This window comes from Cydia strobilella, chromosome 15, assembly GCF_947568885.1.
Source record: "Cydia strobilella chromosome 15, ilCydStro3.1, whole genome shotgun sequence".
In the NCBI taxonomy this organism is placed as follows: Eukaryota; Metazoa; Arthropoda; class Insecta; order Lepidoptera; family Tortricidae; genus Cydia; species Cydia strobilella.
In genome coordinates, this window is record NC_086055.1 from 10,086,161 (window position 1) to 10,103,455 (window position 17,295).

At 36.6% G+C, this 17,295-nt stretch overlaps 1 protein-coding gene across 1 annotated transcript in view; it reads right to left on the bottom strand.

Annotated features, from left to right (window-relative positions):
• Positions 1-261: 261 nt before the first annotated feature.
• The window catches only part of LOC134748023 (B-cell lymphoma/leukemia 11A), a 50,185-nt gene continuing 33,151 nt past the window's right edge, over positions 262-17,295 (bottom strand). The window contains exon 5 of the mRNA XM_063682733.1: positions 262-4,005. Coding sequence (XP_063538803.1) covers positions 2,009-4,005 — 1,997 coding nt within the window. The 3' untranslated portion in view covers positions 262-2,008. The remainder of the gene's footprint in view (positions 4,006-17,295) is intronic.

Here is a 17,295-nt window from a genome sequence, read left to right on the forward strand (position 1 = left end):
TTGGAATCATATCAGTAAGCTGTCATTTGCGCGGGCGTCTCGCTCGTACTAATACTTGCGCAGACAATTCTGAGCGAAATGAACGCGCGAATTACAGATAACTGTGATTCTAATATCATTTTAATATCGGTTTGATGTCAGAATGTCAGATGACGTATTTGAAAAGATACAAAATTTGATAGATCTCGGTTTCGAGATAGAATGAAGCTCATTTTGAGTGGTCTCGTTACGAGCTAAAGGGGTTAAATGAAAACAGAGAAGTTGATTAACAAATCGTGGATATTTATTGAAATAAAAATAATAAAAATGAAATATAATAAAAACAGTTCATATTTCACGTCGTTACACAATAAAATTTGTCTTAGTGTTTTTTGTTTTACTATTTTGTCTCCGTGACACGGGGTCCGTGTGTCATTAATATCAAGGAAATTCAATACAGTGGTATTTTTTATATTAGGTATGCATACATGCAATGATTTTGAATTGTAGTTTTTTGAAACCGTAAATTTTCAGTTTTATCGTTTGGGTTTGATGTGTGTTGTTAATTTGATGTTTGAAAATTTGTCGGTTTCAAAAACGAAATAATAGAAGGTCCAAATACCTATGTGATAACTAAAATAACAAGCTGTGTATGAAATTATTACATCAGTAAATAAAGCTTTATTCGAAAACATATTGATTTCGCTCCATAAAAACTTTATTGACTGATTTAATAAAACATTTTGTATGAAGATTAGCATCAGGAAATGCAAAGAGTTATTCTAACAGTATACCTAAGTGAAAGAAATGACAATTCGACTGAATGTAAGAGAAAACAGAATTACATGCCTAAGACCTGTCCAGACAAGGTTTGTTTAAGATCTTAATAAATAAGATCAAAAATATCAAACCAAGTAGACTGAAGAGGCCTTAAGCAATTTGAATACCATAGACATCACGACTGGAGACAAAACTCTTCTATAATTTCCTTACATATTTATCTAATATAAATTCTATCATAATTTACATTAAGTACGTATACTGAAAGATTTCACACTTGGACTAATTTAGGTACAAGTGAAAGGTTCCATAAATCACGAAAACGTCTTTAAAAACAAAACTGGAATTATTTTTTCAGTCTTAACAAAGAAACTAGCTCTCGTCGGCTTGACTCGAACACGAAACTAAGGTCTAATGCTTCTCCCATAGATTCATTATTTTGATTATTTTAAACACTAATTAAATTTAGAAATCACTATAACACGTACACTTAAAATCGATTCCAATTTTGCTTTCTACAATACTTAAAATATCGATTACAGGAAACTCACCGTATTTTCCAAATTTCGTTTATTTATTTTCTATAATTTCCGAAACATCTTGTCTTCTATAAATATGAACATCAATAGGTACTCGATTTACATATCATACTTATATCTAATATTTACAAGATCTTAACTAAGATAGGAAACATTTGCTTATTATTGTACAGTAAACCCGAAAAATACCAAACAACTTACTCCCAAACACGTACATGCTACACCGAACTATGAAGATCCTAAGAAAATACTGGAAAAATCTATTCATAATTGACACTATACAGCTTACAACTAAACCATACATTAAATCAACATAGCTTAACTTTGGCATTGGTTTCCACATTTTCTATAAATTAAAACATGTCAAACAAAGATCAATCGAATGTAACATTTAAAGATCATTGAAAATGAACAGTACAGCCTCAAAATAAAAACATAATTCGCAAACTAACATTAACAATGCAACGGGAACTGCTCAACACTGGTTCAGCTCAGGCCTTTACGATATGTCGCTTAAGATATAAATAAAATTAATGCCCTTCGGTGCGGAAGCTCTTGGGCTAATATTGCAATCATTCGCCAACCAATTCAATTCTTAAGACTAGAACGTTAGTGTGATTCAAGCGGTAAGAAAGGCAACGATTTTAGGCCTAAAAGATCTGGCTGGGCGGCGCAAGCGGCGGTAGGCGGAGACCGCCCCACGGGTAGAGTCACGAGGCCTCTTCTCGACACGCGTTCGAGTCGTCGGACAAAGCTAACGGTGCACCGTTACTCTGATTCACGACGCACTTACGCATGTGCTTCTCGAGTGTTGACGGTACTGAGAAGGGCATTTCACAAAACCGGCAGCGGTACACGTCCTTTCCCAAACGACCGTGCGTTTTCATGTGCCTGGTCAACTTGGAGCTCTGAGCGCACGCATACGAACATAACTCACACTTATAGGGTTTTTCGCCGGTATGAGATCGCCTGTGAACTGTCAGATTTGAGCAGTTCTTAAATACCTTCCCACAGTATTCGCAAGTGTCATTTCTACGTCCTTCTTTCGACTTCAAGAGAGGGTTTTGTAAGAGACCGTTGCTGGTGTTTTTGAGACCATCGAAAATATTTTCAGGTGGTCGTTGTGCGTGTAACGTTGGCAGCCACCAGCCCTCACCTCGGTCCATATCTAACTTCATCCTCTTGGAAGCTTCAAACGGATTCTCAAAAGGATTAAATAAAGGGTGTGGTTGCGGCGGCATTTTTGCGAATTCTTCTTTTAACCGTAACGCAGCAGTGGGAGGCATGCCATTTGGCTTATCGCTGGAAGGACCATTGTTATTGTCACGGTCCTTCGCCAGCTGCCATTTAAGCGAGTTTCCAGATTCCTGTAATGCCTGTTTGAAAGCTTCGCTGTATTGAGCAATGTTTGATAAACCGAATTTATCCATTAGTTCACCAACAACGGAAGCGGAAGGGGGATGAGCGGGTAGAGGAAGAGATTGTTTTCGGGGTGGCGCAGAAGGAGCACTGCTATTGGATACAGTTAAGTCCTCAGCTTCCTCAGCGTCCTCGCCATCCTCATTCTCCTCTTCATCCTCACCATCTAACTCCTCGTCTTCTAGATCTTCATCTGAGTCATCCTCACCGGTGTCACCACCAGACTCTCCATCTTCCGTATTGGCATCAGTACCCCTATGCATTTTCATGTGCCTTTTTAATTTGGAAACTTTCTCAAACGCTTCGTCGCATTCACTACATTTGTATGGTTTTTCGCCTGTATGTGTGCGGCGATGCACCATTAAATTATTCTCGAAGCGGAACTTCTTTCCGCAGAACTCACAGGAATGTACAGCCTCGTCATTATTGCGTTTTGCAGGCGGAGTCAAAGACGGGCGATCGGGAGGCGCGTCCGCGATCGGCGGCTCCGCGCGGCGCTCCGGCGACGTCGAGCTATGGGGCCTCGAAGCGTCGCGGGGCGCGTCCACCGTTCCGGGTCCGGCGCCCACCGGTGGAGTCTGGCCGACTCGGGAGGGCGACGGGGAAGCGAACGGCGGCGAATGCTTCCTGGGGCTAGGAGAGCTCGAATTGCCTGTGGCCGCCCCTGGACTGGTCGTACCGGCCAGTTGCCGCAAGCGCTGCGAGTAAAAATCCAGCTGGGGTTCAAGTGATAGTGGTTGTGATACTGGAGGTACTCTGTCCCGAGAGGAGACCGACGTCGGTATGACGGGTGGCCGGTCTGCCGGTGACGGGAATGGTTGGTGAGGTGGGAGGGAGTTGGCCGCTACTGCTGCCGCGGCCGCAGCCAAATTGATCCCATGGTGGCGAAATTGCTCTGATACCAGTTGCTCCATCCTGAACCTATGGTCGTGATGGTTTGGTCGCGCGAAAAGTGGCGCGGGAGGAACTGAGGGATGAGCCAGCGGTGGTAAGCTTCCCGGGAGTGGCATTCTTAAGAGACCACCGACTCCGAATGGCGAATGCATATCCGGAGGAGGTAGTAGCGGGTGGTGGCGAAGCGACGGTGGCGGGAGCGGCGCGCCAGTTGACGAGCACCCTGAGCTCGAAGAAGACGTGCTCGACGAGGAATGGTTCTGCTTATTAAGCTGTTGCAGTGGAGCGTTATCCACGTATATCTTGACTCCATGGACATGCTGCACGTGCTGCAGCAGCCTCCACGCCGAATGCACGCGCGCCTTGCAAGTGGAGCACACGTAGTTGCTCGGCTCTGTGGGCAAAGAAAACTTACTTTAAAAATGTGCAAACTAATCTCTTAGGGGAAAGGTTTCCAATAGAAGATTTACAGCAATATTAACACGGGCAAAGTGTCTAGTAATAGCTCTCACATATCGTAGTATTGGGCCTAGGGAGTGTGCGTGGCGCGCATGCTAATCAGAAGGTCCGAGGGCCGGGAACGTCGGCGGCCGTGAATGATCGCTCCTCCGTGTCCCGCAAGATTCATGCACCTCTAAAATCTTATGAAATATACGGGGCCGGGATCACGTACCGGCCCAGTGTTGATATTGAAATCTATGTAACATTATCCCGGATGAGAAAAATGAAACGCCTAAGTGTAGCCAACCCATTATAAGTTTAAAAGAAAACTAACCACTTTTTATTTTAAATATTTTATTTAGGTAAACGAGGGAAACATGAGTAGAGTTAGACCAAGATAAGTCTGCAACGATTTTAGTAGCACACTCAGTGCAAGTGTTATTGTAAACGTCAAACTTGCACTGCGTGTGCTATCAAAATTATCTTGGTCTAACTCTAGTTACATCATCAATCAGAAATCTATACAAGTAGGTAGATGTAGAACTGTCAGAATTCAAATACTGTTTATCATTTCTTACTAGACTTCTTCGTACTTGTAGGTACTGATCTGCTAACAGATATAACATTTTATATGAATATGATATGATTAATTTAGTAACGGTTTAAAAATAATATATGATTGATTAATTTCATTCTGCTGGTATTCAGTAGTCAAAACAATAACAAAACATAATGCTCATAAAGCTCAGAAGTTACGTTGGACGCTTGGTCAAGCACCGGCCGTGCAAGGCGGAGTTTTGACAGTAATTTGATTGCTCATTGTGAGCGCGGGCTACATTTTATTGTGGAGACAATAACGTTCTCAACTAGTGTTGGGACAAAATGTAATCTATTTTTATAACACATTTTCTGTGGTAGTTAAAATTAGGTTTTAAAAGGTAAAATTTTTGGTAAGTATCAAAAACCAATCTAGATTAGATAGGTAATAAATACCAAATAAAGATAATGTGTATTAAAAATCAGTTGTTACCTAATTTTTTTATTGTTACTGTCTTGTTTTCTTATTGTGGATTTACCAATACCCCAAATTCAAATAACCGTAATAATGAAAATTACGAGTATATAGTCCCTTTGCAGAATAACTACACATTACAGTTCTGTCGATGCAAAACTGAGTTATACTATTCGTTGCGTTACTACTACTAGTATTTTCAAGATACCGATTATATACCGGAATAAATATAATCCTACAATAACGTTTTTATACACACAAGTCTTCCTGCTTGTTAATTTTTACGGCACTTATTTATTTATTAAAAAAAAATTGCACAATAAAATAAGTACAATTTATTGTACTTATTTTTACTTACCTGACTTCTAAGTCAGGTACTTGTACTTATTTTATTGTGCCAACGGACTAAAAACTAATAGCTCCTCACTGACAAAACAATGTTTATCATAGAAGCCGGTGTCAGCACTAAGATGACTAATACGTGATACCTTATGAAATGCGTAATTTTGTACCGATGTGCCAGTTCCCATCGATAACAGCACTAGTGGGCGCGGCGATAACATCGGATTGTTAAGATGCTTATTGAATTGTAACGGTCAAATTGGTGCCGACCAGATTTTCTTGTACCATTGAATTAATGCTCCGCTTTTTTTTTATAGGACGATTTTACTCAGATCGACCTAGTCCCACAGTAAGCTCAATAAGGCTTGTGTTGTAGGCACTAGACGACGATATATATTACATAGGTATATATAAATACTTATATAGAAAACATTCATAACTCAGGAACAAATATTTGTGATAAACACACAAAAAAATGCCCTTACCAGGATTCGAGCACGCGACCTGCTGCTTCGTAGGCAGGTTCACTACCGACTAGCTAGGAGGCCATTATATATGTAAATAATTTGTTCTCTATTCGTTTCGTTTTAGAGCACTTTAGAAAAATATTGTGTAAGGTAGCCTTCATGCCGAATATTATACCTAATCTTTCTTCATTTTTTAATAATCTTTATCTAACACTGATGAAAAAAACCAGCCGAGTCGGACTCGCGCATGAAGGGTTCTGAACCATTACGCAAAAAACGGCGAAAAAATCACGTTTGTTGTATGGGAGCCCCACTTAAATATTTTTTATTCTGTTTTTAGTACTTGTTGTTATAGCGGCAACAGAAATACATCATCTGTGAAAATTTCAACTGTCTAGATATCACGGTTCGTGAGATACAGCCTGGTGACAGACGGACAGACTGACAGACAGACAGACGGACAGCGGAGTCTTATAGGGTCCCCTTTTTACCCTTTGGGTACGAAACCCTAACAAGTGAACATCGGTATCACTAATTGTTGAGTTTGGTATATATGTAACTAGCGACCCGCCCCGGCTTCGCACGGGTAGTTTAACTAATTTACACAAAACCTTTACAAATTATACATATAAACCTTCCTCTTGAATCTATCTATTAAAAAAACCGCATCAAAATCCGTTGCGTAGTTTTAAAGATCTAAGCATACATAGGGACAGACATACAGACAGCGGAAAGCGACTTTGTTTTATACTATGTAGCGACCTAGTTACTATTGCCGCCACTTACACTATTTATTGATTCAGTTTTTATTTCCAGTAATTTTATTACTATCAACGAAGTAGCATATTCCTAGTGCTGAAAATACACGTAGAAAAATCTATAGGTATTTATTAAAATGTTACCGTTCATAGAACTTATAAATATTATGACCTTTAATAGCATTGTTCATTGTGTCTGGTCATCAAGGTAGCGACTGCAGAAAAAGTAAAGTAAATTCTCATTTCCGTGACTTTCCATTTCCCGTCAATTCGATTGCATTTTTCTTTTGAATAATGTATAAATCAATTTTCTCATTTCTACCTACAGCGTTAGCATACCGTACCTCAGTTTAGTTTTACAACACATAACATTGTTTTTATATAAAGTATTTAATACTTTCCATATTGTATGTACACTTACAACTTTGTGCTAAATATGAAGGAGTTATCAATAGTACATTACTACAGAGGCCGGGAAGTAAGGGGTTGCCGGCCGAATGCATATATACGGCCGAACGTAGTGAGGCCGGATAGTTATGAGGCCGACAACCCCTTTTCACGCCGATGTATGTATAGTGCTTTTCTCAAACATGCAATGAAATAAATAAAGAAATCTCCACGAAATCAAAGTTTTAATTCTAAAGAAACTAAAAGTAAACTAGGCACAAAATATAACTACTACCTGTACCTATCACACGTGTCGTATATTTTACACATGTAGTTAATCAATTTATTACACAAATGTTCAAAGGTATATTTATGTATCTTTGATTTTTCGCCTTGCATCCTTCTGACTGTAGTGTTAGTAGCCACATAACTAAGATTACATCGTTTTTTATGTTGATATTATGCTTCACATACATCGTTGCCTTAAACATGGAGTATAATTAACTCTTTTCGTTCTGGTGGTTATCTGCAATAACCACCTTTTATCGACCGATTATTTAGTAACAGAGCCATCTATGGTCAAAGTATCGTATTACGTGGTCAACAAGAAGGCCTAAGTTAGATAACAATGTCATTCGCAGTTCGCTCGACGGCTGTTTGTAGAACTAAATTTTTATTCGAAAACTGCCGTTTACGGAAATGTGAAAGTATGATTTTGCTGGTAAGTAAAAAATTATAAATAATAGTCTTTTTGCTGTGTTTTGTGATGCGTATTATGAAATATACTTATTCATTTATTTTAAGTGAAAAATATTTACATTTAGATTTATAACTTTTTGTAGAAGTGGACTTAGTCAAAGTGGTTAACAGCGATAACCACCGTGGCACAATTGTTTTTTGTTACTCGATTTTTTTTTGTAAAAAATAATTTCACATACAATAAAAAGTGTTAAATATTCAGGTTTTAAAAGGTACCTTTAGGTAAAAGCTGACTTATTCAAGGTGGTTAACAGCGATGACCACCGTGACACAAATATTTAGGTAATAAAAAAGGTTTAGGTAATAATATATTTCAAAACGGTCATAAATATAATAATTATTTCTGTTTTAGATAATGTATAGAAAAAGATTGACCGATCGAGATATCGAAAACGCTTTAATATATGAAGATATACCTTCAGACAATGATAGTTTTGCCGGTGGAGATGAGTTAATGCCAGCAGCGGGAGAGCAAACAGCAGTTCTAGGAAAAACAACACTAACTCGCCGACTTATGCATCTATAATAAAACACAAACCTTTTGTACCAACTTCTATAAGGCATGCAGTAGTCAATCATCTACCAATAAGAGGTATCTACATCGCGACGATGCAGCGTATGCACCACAAAAGCCATACCTGTCCGCACTGTGTGGAGCTGCAAAATATGCAAAGTACCACTTTGCTACTGTAAAAGTGCTTTAATTCACATCGTGATGTGAATTAGAGCACGCATAAGACCGTGGTCTTATATATTAATTGATTTTGTTTTGTATATAATACAATATTTTTGCAAATAGGACTGTATACTTGTTTCACGGTGGTTACACCTACTAACCACCCTATAAAACACCCCCTTCAAACAGAAAATGAAAAAAAGTCATGAATTTTCATATTATTAGCCCAAATCAATAAATAAATGCAAAAAATAAGTTTTTATTATAATAAACAAAAATCTGTGACACAAAGAGTTAACAGGTATTCATTTAATATTTTCGTCGGAACTCATATTATACAATAAACAACGCACAATAAATCCAATAAAATAGAATTACAGATACACAATGAAAAATGTTCAACTTTACCTCCAAAACGATTAAAAAAACACCAACGCGTGTTTGAGTAGACATTTTTACCGCTAATATTTAAATGAAATATAGTTTATCAAAGGACTGTCTCATTTCAAACATAGACAGAGATTATCATACTATCTTTGTCTTACACTGGTACTAGCACCCAAAAGAAAAGGATGAGTATAGTTTTTTTGTTCTTTTTTACTGACAAACTGGTTTGACCAACTATATTTTAAATCTGTATTTGTAGGTAAATTTGCAATTCAATATTATTGGAATTTGTTAATAATGTTTTATTTATATATTTTTGTAAAACTGCAAAATATATTAATTATCGTTTATTGTTTTTTTTAAAGGGGTATTGGCAGAATGTCATTCCGAACCATAAGCAAATATTGGTTATAGTTTTTTTTTTGGCTGAATGCACGTTAGCAATAAAAAAAATTGGAAGTCTTATTTTAATGTATAAAATAATAGAATATAAGTTTTTATTCGTAAACACACAAACAATAGACATAGGTACATAAAAAGAACATACTGAAAATGAAGTGTCACGAAATGGAAATGTGTGTATAATATTTATGTACACATAGTTAGATCAAGAAAAGTCTGCAGAGATTTTGAGAGCACACGCAGTGCCAGTGTTACTTATACGTCATAATTTCATAGAAGTTTGACGTTTAAAATAACACTTGCACTGCGTGTGCTGTCAAAATCTCTGCAGATTTTCTTGGTAATTTTCTTTGACTATACACTTTATGTTCAAGACAAGTTAGTAAAAATAAAGATTTTTATTGTTACACACCCATATGTGTCTTCTACCAGTACTTGTCACTTTAGACGTGTGTCGTAAGTACGGTCAACAACGAACAGTAGTAGCGGTCCCGGCTTACAGCGATCGATGCCGGATTACACCGATTACAGCCCGAGCCGTAATTTAAATCGATTGTTCGATAATATCTTTTCGCCTGACCGTACTTTTATAGGACGGTTTAGTTTTTTAAAGTTGGCTTGTAATTTGCTTCTGATTTGTTTTGAATAGGATTATTGCATATTATTGTATATTTTAACAACTTAGCATTAATAATACACTTTCAATAAATGAGAGTCTGTCTAAGCTTACTTTGCACCGATTTAAACAGAACAAAGTGGAGGGGGGTCATTTTAAACGGCATTATTTTCATAGAAATTTGACATTAATGATAAAATTGACACACTTTTCATTGCAAATGCCATGCAGAGTTATCGTGGTCCGACTAGAAATATTGTTGTGATACTTGTGATTATTTATTAGTCACGTACCTACTACGGAATAAAATAAACAGATTAAATATATTAAACCTCACTTTTATAAAGTTCTGTGAAAATTTTCCTCGTTATGGAGAGAAACATGTCGAGCAATCATCGACTTTATAAACGTGAGTGACCCGGTTTAATATATTTAATACGTCAGTGTCTCACGGAAGTTTTATTATTAAAAAATCGGCCAAGTGCGAGTCGGACTCGCGTTTCAAGGGTTCCGTACATTACACAATTTAAACAACGTATTTTTTATGTGAGACGTTAGTGAAATGTATTTAAAAAACCCATAGGGGTCGGATCAAAAACTAAGTAAATAAGTCCGACTCACGCTTGACTGCACATTTTTAATAGGTTTTCCTGTATTCTATAGGTAAAGATCTATTTTGTGTATTTTTTTACAAAATTTTAGACCTAGTAGTTTCGGAGATAAAGGGCGGGGATGGTCATTTTTTGCCTATTCTCTTGAATAACTTCTAAATTGTTTATCCTAAAATTATAAAAAATATATATTTGAGATTCTCACAATGAGCTCTTTCATTTGATATGTAACACGATACTTACCTAAACCTTTGAAAAACTTTATTTTTTACTTTTCTCATTTACCCCCCAAAAGTGCCCCCCATGTTTAAAATTCATTTGTTTACGTTACATCTTCGTCTTTGGGTCACAAACTTACAATATATACCAAATTTCAACCTTATTGGTCCCGTAGTTTCGAAGAAAATACAGACAGACAGACAGACGCACGAGTGATCCTATAAGGGTTCCGTGTTTTCCTTTTGAAGTACGGAACCCTAAAAATAAACAGATGCTGAGAATATATCACAATATCTAAATAAAATTTGAGCACAGCCTGTATAAAACGATTTAATAGTGATAGGTATAGATAATTGATACGATTGAATCTTGATAATATTATGGACTAGTGTGGGTGGTCAATCACGGGCATTAGCTGTCATATTATTTAATTTAGATTGAATATGAATAGATTTTACGGATTACGTTTTAAAGCGTTTTGGTAGTTAGGTACCTATATGTATCGATAATCTATGATAGATATATGTAAGTCATGTACTGATAAAGAATTACATTGGCTACAGCTTTAGTATAAATATTTAGGCTAACTGCCCAACAGTAAGTATAAAGGAGTTAAGAGTCCGCTAAGTTAAGTTTGCATCGACTTGGAGAGGATGACACTACCTCACTTTGATTATAAACAATCAAATTTTCGTAAAAAAAATACATTAATGATGACATTGCCACTTTTTGCCATTGCAAAGTGCCATGCAGGGTTTTTTTCGACTCTACCACCTAATTTATTTTAAATTTAGGCCAACACCTCGAAAGTTACGAATGAATATTTGCTAAAATTGTCGACCCTTTTATGCAATTCTGTGAGAACTAACTACTTCTTTCATTTATGCATTTCATAACGACACTATCTCTGCTATCTATCATGATCCACGTAATTTTAAAGTGATAAAAATTATAGTATCGATGTACACAAAATGAACAACTCTAAAAATAACACATTAAAAATCTAAATCTAAAGTTCTAACAAAGTATGTGCGACATTCGAAATTCAAATTTCAAATTTTCCCAACCAGCCAGCGACTGTTATGGGTCACAATTTGCACCATTCGGGTTATAACCGGGTGGGTGGAGGGGGACGGTCATTCAGCGCAGCGGCGCGACGGACATCCGCCGCATAACAAGTCGATGGTCGCGTTCTTATTTCGAAAGATACGAAATGTGAATTTGCGGGTTTTAATGCTGCCTGATTGGTTGTTCCTGTTTTAAATTGTTATGATGATGGGAAGCGTAACAATTAATTCATTTTATTGCCTAAAGTTACCTATACTAAAATTAAAATTATTTTAGGCTACACGTAAGTTTTTTCCGGGGTTTTAGACTGACCCATAGGTAGGTACATATATCAATTCAATAGAATATATGTCTGGTTTTAAACATTATTATTATTAATTTCAATTTATTTTACTGAATATTATAGGTACGAGTAGGTTCCTATTAAAATATTATATTCAAATACAATTGTCATATTGTAGATATACGTAATTAATCTAAGTTTTTCCGAGCAAAACTCAATACAAAGTGACACATTAGCTTGCACATCACTATCTCAAGAGTTTAGTAGTTTGTAGTTCCTCGCGGTGTCCGCGCAAGGCGCTGGGGTGTCATTACAATCGCTAGCTTAGTCGATCGTTTAGACGATCCATTATAAGTGCAATCTCTGACGTTACACGGTTGTTACGAGTTCAGAGTTCACGTTATAGTAGTTGGTTTTACAGCTCGAGTCTCCTCGTTCTTGTAACTAAAGGGAATGGAAAGACTGGGGTGCGAACAACTGTCGGCGGCGCCGGATGCTGCGCGCCGGCTTCCGGCCGAGGGTAGTTCTCCGGTATAGCGTTTTAGGCTCGACTTTTTAAATTTTACATATTTCAAATTGAAACTGTTTAAGAAGTGTCATTGGGATTTTTTTTAACTTTAGTTATAAATTTGTATTCACTCATTCACCGGCCAAGTGAGAGTCCGACTCGCGCATGAAGGATTCCGTACCATTACGTAAAAAACGGCAAAAAAATCATATTTGTAGTATGGTAGCCCCACTTAAATATTTATTTTATTCTGTTTTTAGTATTTGTTGTTATAGCCGCAACAGAAATACATCATCTGTAAAAAAAATACTGTCTGGCTATCACGGTTCATGAGATACAGCCTGGTGACAGACGGACAGACAGTCATACGGACAGAGGAGTCTTAGTAATAGGGTCCTGTTTTTACCCTTTGGGTACGGAACCCTAAAAAACCCTATGAATGTATTTTCAATTCCATGGTAGAGAATGATGCTGGTAGAGAATGCGGTAACTAATTAAGTCCGCCATTTATTTTTAACTAGTTAAAATTTACAAAACTTTTACGGAACAGCGCTACGGAATCAACTAAGTAATGATAAAAAATTTTCACAATCTATACAAACAAAATTAATTTCGAACTACAACAGTTAAAATTATATGTTACACCTTTTTTTTTTGCACGCACTAAAAATCGATTTAAATCAATTAGCAATCTCGGTCCGCAACATATTTGAGACCGAAAATAGTTTATTTTATAAAATAATTCACTAAGAACATGCACCACAGTGCTGTGATTATCACTCGCAAGCGTACTTCGCAACTAAGCGTCTCTCAAGTTATACAGCCGAATCTATACTCTACCTAGACCGCGTCTATAAAACCTACTGTCCACGGAGCAAATAGAGGATACGGTGGACCCCCCCTAGGGGGCAGGGGGTCTAGACGGGTGGTGTTTAAAAATTTCACCCCCACTGCCTTCAGCCTTACAATGCTGTAATCAGCGATTGCCTTTTGAAATCGAAGCTTGTGCTTAATTTTTGTTTTAGTTTTGTATGTATCCAATAGGGCGTACTTATCTACGGTACTTTTGTAAATAAAAACTTGTTCATTTATGAAAAATGGTTGCAAATAGCTCTTGCTAGCCCTTTTATCAATATTGAGAAATGTTCCCAAAATTCAAGCAACACAGCAGCAAGCAATATGACTTACTTCGGTACTACTACACAGTTATGTAGGATGGATCACGTTTGTATGGGAAAAATTCAAACTTTAGCTAGAAGAAGCAGCACACCCTTATTTTATTACACTTATTATGTTGATAAAATACGCCAAGTTATGTAACCTTGTCTCAACTACAAGGGGGTGTTAAACCACTGACATTTTTCAACGTTGCATGAAACCCAAAAAAAATTATTTAAGTATCTGTTTCACATTATTTGAAGTTGTTATTCAAAAGTTATTACATTTTTGGTTGAAATTTAAAAATCCAACTTTTGAAAAACTAAAAAAATTAAATCAAAATGTTTTTCTACTTCAAAACTTATAAATTACATGTTCAGATAGTCTGAAAATACATACATAAACATAAATAAGTCTAAAAAATAAATACTATTTTTTTTTTGATTTCATACAACATAAAAAAATTCTGTGGTTAAGCGCATTTTGTAACAACATTATGGGGTGCCTCGTCAGAAAATAAAAAAAAGGTTTTTTGAACCACCCTAATGTATGTATGTTTCAAAGGCATAGAAATAAATGCGCGGCAATACCTATAATCACAAGTCATATTCAGTAGCCAAAAAATATACGTTTGTATGATGTACACGTAATACAGATTGTCAGTGAGTGTTTATAAAGACAAATTTATATAACTGTGACTGACTAAGCGATTCTTTGTTTAGTTAGTGATCTGTTATATATCTGATGTTAGAGGACAATTGCCAGAAATTTACAATTATTTGAACAGTATTCCTCACGCGACTTCGTCCGTGTGACTTTTACGTAGAGTCTGTATCTTTAGATATTTATAAGAATGTAAACAAACCACAATTAGTTATTTTATTGGACAAGAAAATTCTTCAAGTCAATTAATTTAACTCGATGTGTCAAAACTTCCAGAAGTTTTACTACGATTTATTTATTTACTGAACGTAAACTAAGCTGCTATTATTGTGCTACTTTGTTAATAGGAATATATCGGAATGATTTGATTAATTAATAGTAATTTAGTTTCTATTTTTTTCTATTTCTTCGCCCTAGTAAAGAACCTAAAACGGGATCGAATCTATAGTCATTTGAGGGTAGATGAAAACATTACGCGATTAAATGAAATAGGTTAAAGCCAGAACGATGAATAACAGATCCAGGCAGTTTTCTACTTGATTGGTTAACTGATAAATGTTTCAATTACCCTAAAATTTAAAAACACATTGTTTACATTTATTTAACTACCTAAAGATACCGACTATAGAAATGTGGAAACTACAAAATATTGGAAAGGTTAACCAATTATTTTGAAAATAAGGTTTTTTTTTTCAATTCTAAAATAATGGGTTACCCGTTCGCATAACATGTATTGCAGAAAACTTTTAGTCGAATGATACTTTTGCATAAATATATACTTGCCATAATATTCATTTGGCAGAATTTTCTAAGTGGGTTAGGTTAGGGTTTTCTGCCAAATAATAGCAAAAAAAATCTGCAAAGTAATATTATGCAGAAAGCAGTATGGCAAAGGTAATTCTGCCAAACGACATTTCTGCCAAGTAACATTATGCAATACAAAAATATGTCAAAAAACTTTCTGCAACACAATAGGGAACCTAAAATAATAGATGTAAGAATTCTATAGCTATTTTGTAAGAGTAAGTAAAAAATGTTCGTTGGCACATCAGTACTTCTACGCTCGTATTGTAACTGTCTGATACTCTCTGTTAGTAGGTACCTATTACTAATGTTTAACTCATTCTCAATCTAATGATTACCGGAATTAAGTGAGCATTATTTCACCAAATTTTTCTTTGATCACATATCAGATTATGTTCGCCAACTTTAATTTTCTTTTTCCATAGTATAAAAACAAACATTCACACAAATTATCCCAAAAAATGCATTTCGTAAAATTTATAGGATACCTGAAATATTATTTTACTGACTCATAAAACTCGCCAATATTTAACAAGCGTCTGGGTTGTAAGTACGCAACTGTAATTGAATTTACGAGGAATGACCGATTTGACCGTCGCCAGTAGGTATTATCAGTACAAGTGTTTTGCAATGTGGATAGAACAAGTGACCCGAACACTTTGAACACAGTTCGTTGTTTTAAGTGTATAAAAAGTGTTGGTAAAGAAACAAGGGTCAAAATGATTATCTACATGTTCGTTTCAATACCTACCTAACATTCATATAATTTTATTATTTTAATACATACAACACTATCATATAAACTCGTGGAATTTCGAAAATAAAGAGAGATTTATTTTCTATTAAAACAATAAAGTGAGCTAAAAACATAATGACCTAAACTAAAAAACTTACAAATAAAAAATCTGACCTAGGTCTCGGTCGTGTGGTAGGGTGCCCAAAAGGCTGGCAGCATTTCCGCGCTGTATAGCTATGCTGATGCGCTGCGCGAAATAGTGACCAGCCCTCTGGTCACCGGAAGCCTCAATAAGACGCGCCGATATCTCCTTGTGGAGTCGGCGCGCACTTGGCCCCCACGGCCCCAGGGTTTCAACCCCAAACGCCGCAAACAAGTAGCTACTGCCAAGGGCAGCATACTTGCGACGTTTGAGGTTTTCGGCTGAAGATGCAGCCGCACCAGCATCAACTTTGGTGCCCGGAATGTGGGACGGCGCCAGGGTGTCTACACAAGTAGCATCCCAGACAAGGGGCCGACCCATACTCCAAGGCACCAAAGTCATTCCGTCGGGCCTCTTGCCGTCGTCCCTGGTCAGACCATTGGGCTCGAGGACTGCCGGCACCTTGGCACTAACAAGGGCCCTTCGGATGACATCGTTGATGCTGGCATGCCGTAAAATAAAGATGCACAAACATACTGTTGAAATCGTAGAAATCGTTCTTAGGATTAAATATGTGAGGGACTTACTTATAAAATTTACTCTACTTATCGTTGATAAAAACCCAAAGAATGCATGTAGGTACGAGTATATTATACGAGTAGCCCTTGTAGCCTTCCTTTGCAACCATTATAATTTAAACTATTTAAACCAAGACAAAATGTTGGGGAAAATTAATAAAACTGACACCAATATCACGACTCTGCACACAGGCGTAACCAATCGTGGAGGGTGCGTACAATTTGTGAAATATGATAGTTTACAGAAATCAAGGCAAAATGGGCGAAGCGGGCGGCGGCATCTTGTTTAATAATTTATTTTCCTGCGTTTAAGACAATCAAATAACTGCCTATGTAAGGCAATGATAGCTAATGTAACTTTGTTCATTAGAAAACGTAAGATTTGAAAACAATATGTCAGGTGCCAGTTGTCAAACAGAAGTCTAGACGGCAATATAAAAAAGTCATTGGTGGTGTAATGTAAGTGTGGTTAGATGTGTGTCGTTTAACTTGAAACTCGGGTAAATCCATTCGACCCTCTTAGAAAATATCTACCCTATTACCTTTTCTTAATACCAAAATCGCAAAATCTGACAGTTGGATTTACCCGAGTTTGAAGTTAAGCGACTCGATCATGTGTCGGTAACAACCTTGTATGTTTTTATATTCTGCTGTAGGTACTTACGTT